Genomic DNA, 6471 nt, shown 5'->3' with positions numbered 1-6471 from the left:
CGTTTGACCCCAGTACTCTTTCCTGCCATGGCAGAGGGTCAGACTTGATGATCTGCTCAGGTCCCTTCTGGCCCTACTAACTATGAAACTATATCTCTGAAATTAATCTAGAAGTTGCTGTCAAAAGCACAGTTGTATACTTTTGGAGTCTGGCACATAAATAATGTGAAACTTATGCTCAACCCTCTACACTGAGTTCCAGCTCACTTTGAATACAATTCAAAATGCTGATGTTAATCTTTAAAACCCTAATGGTCTAGATCAGTGGTGCACAACCTTTTGCCTCATGGGCCTGATGAGTGGCTTTTGGGACCAACGCTGCTGCCCCCTCCCTACTTGCCAGGATTGGGTCCCAGGTGCTCCCTCTCTCCCCCTGTACACTAGGATTGGGCCCTGGGGCCCCAACAAAAATTGGACCCTGGGGCCTGCCACAACTCCTGTCTAGTCCTGCGTACTGGGACTGGATCCAGTGTGCTAGGCCCAGGGCTCCCCAGCGGTGCAAACATTTGATAGCAGGAGTGCTGGTATCGCCCCCTCCACTTTCAAATTCTGGAGCCATGGGGATTCCTGTGGGTGGAATGACATGGTGCCCTGGGCTGGATCTGGCCTGTGGGCCAGAGGTTGAGAAACCCTAGTTTAGATGATGTTTGCTGATGAACTGTGTCTGCCCAGGTATTTGGATCACACTGAGCAGTCTTTCACCCTACACAGCATTGTGATAGTTCAAATTCTGTGGTATGTTCTTACTGTCCTGGTATTTGGTTAATATTTGTTTTGGCAAATGAGGCTGCTCTGGCTTGGAGAGCTTTGACAGTTATTTTAATTAGTATTTATTGGGGCCAGGACAATAAATACTGGGATGTGGACAACATCGAGAGGGTCCAGAGGAGGGCCACTTGCATAATCAGGGGCAGCAGGGCAGGCCCTACGAGGAGAGGGTAAGGGACCTGTTTAGCCTTCACAAGAGAAGGCTGAGAGGGGATCTAGTGGCAGTCTATAAACTTACCAGGGGGAGCAGAGGGGAATGGGTGAGACCCTCTTTCCCTGAGCGCCTTCCAGAGTAACAAGGAATAACAGCCACAAGCTGATTGAGAGTAGGGTCAGGCTAGACATCAGGAGGCACTACTTCACAGTCAGGGCAGCCAGGATCTGCAACCAGCTACCAAGGGAAGTGGTGTTGGCTCCTACCTTAGGGGTCTTTAAAAGGAGGCTTGATTACTACCTAGCTGGGGTCATATGAGCTTAACTTAGTGGTGGTCATATGAGCCCAGTATTCATTCCATGGCAAGGGGTCAGACTTGATGATCTGCTCAGGTCCTCTCCAACCCTACATCTATAAATAAATGTATTTTTACTGTTTATATACCAGCACTTAAGATACTACAGCTTAAATGCTAGAAAAAAAAAATCAAATACTGAAAACAGGTTATTCAAAGATTCTAAGAACAAGTATTCAAAGAGTAAATCTGACAGCATTACCTGGTGCAGCACCTTTCAATAGCAGGGAATTTTTCTGGCCATGGTGACAGGTATTTGAACTCTGTATCTCTGTCATGCCAGTACATTAGGCACCCACTGTGTGTATTTCTTCGCCTCTCCTCTTCCGTTAGGTATTTGTTGCAAGATTCCATGGCTTGTAGCAATCGTTTCTAAATTAAAGATTTCATTTGTTCAAAATAATTAAATGTGAAATGGTACATAGGAAAGAGTGAAAGCAAAACAAAAACATTCTTGACTGTCCTGCCCATTCTTCTTAAAATCTCACTTTACTATTTAAGGTAAGAATTTTTATGCCTTCTTACTTTAGACATTTATCTCCAAGGCAGGTGGATAAAATACACTGCTTGGCTATCGTAACCAGTTATGTAAGCGCTGCCCTGATTTCTTTCCTGCCTCCCCGGTCCAAAATAAAAAAAAATGATTAGGTGGAGTCTTTCCTAGATACAGGCATTCAGAACAAATTTACCATAATATAAACAGTATTTCATTTTCTCCCAATTACATTAATGAAAAAATACCTCAATTTCTTCTGGATCAGCTGTTGGCAATGTTTTTTTAGCAGACAGATGGAATTAACTAGCTCAGGCCTGAGCCAAGCTGGAGCTAAGACCTAGCTGCCACTGCCACTTCTCTTAACCACTGCATAGGTAAAACCCCCACAAAAGCCCCTAGCTCCACAGGCTTTATCCACTGGCTCCGTAGGCCACAGGTTTCTAACTCTTGTCCTAGATAACTAACATTACCAGTTCTGTGAGTTTCATAGCTTGTAAATGATGGCAAAAGCAACAGCATTATACCTGGCTGGGAGTCCTTTGCATAATACCTCCTCCCTCATACCCATGAGAAGTTGTAACCACTGAAAGCCACATTAAGAACTGTGTAAAATGCCATTGGGCTGATGAGTCCACCTGAGTAGCTCCCAGTGCAGGATCTGAGATTTTATGACCCAGATTCTATGGCCTCTTCCTCATTTTTTCCCCCTGAATATTATGCTTAATTTTAATTTAATGTAGCCTGAGTCTATATCGCCTATTGCTATACATTCAAAGAGAAAGTGATAATTTTAGACCCTTTTTTCTCATACTTAACAGAAACAATTTGAACCAAACTAAAACTTGAAGGGTTTCCCTTTAAAGTCGTTCATCCATAAATACTTTTCTCATCTAGAGATTTTTATGCATATGTAACTTTTGTCCAAACTGCTTCTCTGATATATTGTAATAAGACAAAATTAAAGACATTTCTGGGAAAAATGTTATACTTGAACTAGGGAAAACCAATTTTGCAAGTTTAATTTATAATTCCTCTTGGCTAGAGTTAATGGTACTTCTGGAAACTAACAACAGCTTCTTGTCTTTTGTATTTTATTCTTTAATCTTAACTTCAAATTTCCAGGCAACAAATATAATATTTTGTAATGTTCTAATCACATACGAATGTAAATATATCTATTTAAAATCTTATCTGTAACTGAGAATCAAAAGACTTATCTGGATGATTTGTTTGCCAAATCTTTCACATAATCTGTTGTCAAAGTACTCACTTCCTCAATAAATGGAATTAACACCACAGCTTCCCATTCTTGCTGTTTTCCATTTAAGTCCGTTTTAAAATCTGGTGGATAGTATTCTATAATTGGAGAGTCTTCACTAGTCATCAAGTGCTAGGAAATGAGAAAAAAAGTGACAGAAGAGTACGGTAAAGCTGTAATTTCACAGACAATTTAAGATTCACCCTAAGATGATATAATATCTGAACCACAGTGTCAGATCAAATTAAACATTGTATGGAAATTAAATAATTATATCACTTATTTGTTTATTATTTGTATTACAATAATTAGTACATTTTTACTCTCCAAAAGTCATATCACTTGAAATAAAATTTCAGGGTCAGTCTGACAACAGGAACAGGACAGAGAGAAAAAAAGTTCCTTCGTTTAAATATAGGCTCATAGTAAAGTGAAAATCAGCTTCATATGCCACAAATGTATAAAGTCTACCTGGTAGCATTTAGGTAGCAGATCTTTACTAGCTGCTGGAAGTACTGCAAGAAGTTGTTCAAACGGCATGAAAGGTTTTCCTAACTCAAACTGGATTTTGAGTTTACTGATGTTGCGAATATCTGATAGGTAAGGTGCATAATGATAAGGATAATACCTAAGGAAGAAAAAACAAAGTTATTTGAGTTTATTTCAGTGTCACAATATACACAATACAGAACATTACTTTTAGTGTTAGAGGTGCACTGATATATTGGTCCGATATTGTATCAGTACCGATAAAAAGAAAACTAACTGTATTTGAAAACGGCTTTTTTTGCCTGATATGGTCAATAATTTGTCTGATAAATGCCCTGTGCATGCATGCAACTAGAGCGTAGCACGTAGCTGGCGAGGAGCACAGCATAGCTACTCAGACAGCTGTGTCCAGCTTATAAGTCTGTTGTGATGGAAGGGCAGGGAGGAGGAAAGGGACATGGGAGGTGGGTCAGATCAAGGCCTCTGCAGTCAGGGATGGAGTGGGGCAGGCAGACGCTGCCCAGCTGAGTTGAGGCGTGAGATAGAGCCACAGCTTGTCTGGGACACACGGGGAGGGGCGTAGTGGTTCCCACCACTGCACGCATACCAGGAGGGCATGGGGGAGCATATGCCCCTGGATCTGTGTGAGGGGCAGGACAGGCTGCTGCTGTGGGCTGGGACTGGGGGCTACACTACGCTCTTCCCAGGGCTTGTGCTTGGGATAGGCAGCAGCACTGGGAGAGGGGATTAGGAGCCTATGGCTGCAGCTCGCCTCCCCATTCCCAGCACCGCTGCTGCCCTGGCTCAGCCCCAGCCAGGAAGAGCTTGGCACAGCCACAGCCCCAGCCTGCAGCAGCAATCCTCCCCATGCAGATCCAGGGGCACATGCCCCCCATGCCCTCACGATGTGCTTGCAGCAGCAGTGGGAGCCGCCCCCATTTCCTGCCCCACCCCAGATGAGCCGCAGCTCCATCCCATGACCCACCCCGCCCTGCCCTAGCCCTGCCCCCTCCATCAACGCAAGGGCCTACATCAGCCTCCACCATGCCCCTTCCCTTTCCCCACCCCTCCCATCACAACAGACTTACCAGCCGGACACTGCTCTTCAAGCTGCTGGGTGGCGTATCCAAAATCAGAATGGTATTGGCTGATATGCCTTCTTAAAAATCTGCTATCGGTATTGGCCCAAAAAATCTCTAACAGTACACCCCTATTTAGTGCTGCGACATACAGTACAGAACCAAACAAAAACTATATTAAGTAATGACAATATATAGCAAAGTTCACACAGTCTCAACATATAAGTCAGGATTGCTTATAACAACATCCACTCTCTTACCAGCTCCATGATTGAACCCCATGGTAGTAATAATGCAAAATCCACTGTATTGCCTGAACGTAACATTCAGCCTGATCAGCCAGAAAGTCACTTAAAACAGAAAGAAAAATTAGGCATTATGCTTTTTTCTTCCATGGTACTTTTCACCTGTGTTTACTGTTCACCAGCACACTGAGATTCAAGGTACAATTTCTTGGAAAAACCATGCACCACACAGTCCACTTGGGCCACTCTCAGAATTTGGATCATAGGGAAGTAGAGCTGGAAGGGACTTCATATGGGCATTTAGACCAGCTCCTTGCTCAAGGCAGGACTGCCCCTCACTAAACCATCCCAGTCAAGTGTCTGTTCAACCTACTCCTGAGAACTTCTAAGGACAGGGATTCAATAAATTCTTTAGGTAGCCTGTTTCAGTGATTGACCACCCTCATAGCAAGACATTTCTTCCTAATCTCCAACAAAGTTCCTCTGCTGCAGCTTGAGACCACTGCTTTAAGTTCTGTCCTCTATGGCCACAGAGAAAAGCACACCTCCATTTTCTCTATAATGACCCTTCAGATATTTGAAAACTGCTATCAAATCCTGCCTCAGCCTTCTCTTCTCCAGAGTAAATAATCCTACTTCTTTCAGTCTTTCCTTATAACTCTTGCTTCCTAGACCTCTAATCATTTTTGTGGTTCTTCTTCCTTAGACTCCTTCTAATCTGTCCACATCCTTATTGAAGTACGGGGCCCAGTATTGCAGATGAGACCTCATCAATAATCAACAGAGCTGAAGAATCACTTCCTTTGATTTTCAAGGGATGCCCTTGTTAATACAAACTAGTATGCTGTTGGCTTTTTTTTCAACAAGAGCACACTCTTGGGTAATGTTCAGTTTATGGTCCACTGTAACCCCCTGCCCAGTCCTTCTCTAAGGAGTATCAATAAATCTTCCTTCTGGTACAGGAGGACTTATCACAACACACTTCCTTCTCCTTATGTTAATCAGAAGCACCACCACTAGTTATAACACCAAGGGATCCCTCCCTAGAGCATGGCCAAGTGCGTTACCTTTGTTTTCTTGCACTTACTCTGAAACTATGTCGACACCCATTTTAGTCATATAGTAAGTTCTCTTGTATTGCCTAAACTCAGTCTCGAACAGGTCATCATCTTCTGGTTCATCTTCTAATACTTCTGAAACTAAGCCAAGAAAGAGTTGGATTAACATTAATTATTGTATCAAAACAAGAAGATTCCAGCTCATTAAGGCTAAATACAGACAGTTAGGGGGAGGTTAAATTTGCTGCCTGATTCAAATCAGGCTGCCAATATCAGGTATTGGCTGCCAATATCAGGTAAGTAAGGATGGGGGATTACTGAGGAGGGTTGGGGGTCCAGCAGGCAGGAGGAGAGAGAGGGAGGAAAGGCACGTCCTGTGAAGGGTGTGGGGGCGGGGGGAACATGACACACACAACAGGCACCACTGGCAGGTGAGGTGGGACCCTCTCTGTAAACCTACACTCATCGCTCCCCACACTGGGACTTGCCTGCTCAGCTCTGACAGCAGTAAATGCTGATAAAAGCAGCTGCACCCAGAATGGCTTGTGGGATGGAGGCTGAGAGGGCTG

The 6471-nt window shown here is 43.6% G+C and overlaps 1 protein-coding gene across 4 annotated transcripts in view; it reads right to left on the bottom strand.

The window, feature by feature from the left end:
• The window catches only part of XRN1 (5'-3' exoribonuclease 1), a 58369-nt gene that overhangs the window by 32894 nt on the left and 19004 nt on the right, over window positions 1–6471 (bottom strand). For all 4 annotated transcript variants that reach the window (XM_019532985.1, XM_019532982.1, XM_019532984.1 and 1 more), the window contains exons 12-16: window positions 5932–6043; window positions 4860–4949; window positions 3503–3659; window positions 3044–3163; window positions 1480–1649 (exon numbers count right to left, since the gene is read on the bottom strand). In XM_019532985.1, the coding sequence (XP_019388530.1) occupies window positions 1480–1649; window positions 3044–3163; window positions 3503–3659; window positions 4860–4949; window positions 5932–6043 (649 nt within the window). The remainder of the gene's footprint in view (window positions 1–1479; window positions 1650–3043; window positions 3164–3502; window positions 3660–4859; window positions 4950–5931; window positions 6044–6471) is intronic.

Source organism: Crocodylus porosus, unplaced genomic scaffold, assembly GCF_001723895.1.
Source record: "Crocodylus porosus isolate Cpor-Errol unplaced genomic scaffold, CroPor_comp1, whole genome shotgun sequence".
Lineage (NCBI taxonomy): Eukaryota > Metazoa > Chordata > Crocodylia > Crocodylidae > Crocodylus > Crocodylus porosus.
Note: the sequence above shows the minus strand (reverse complement) of the source record. Positions and strands in the feature narration are given on the sequence as shown.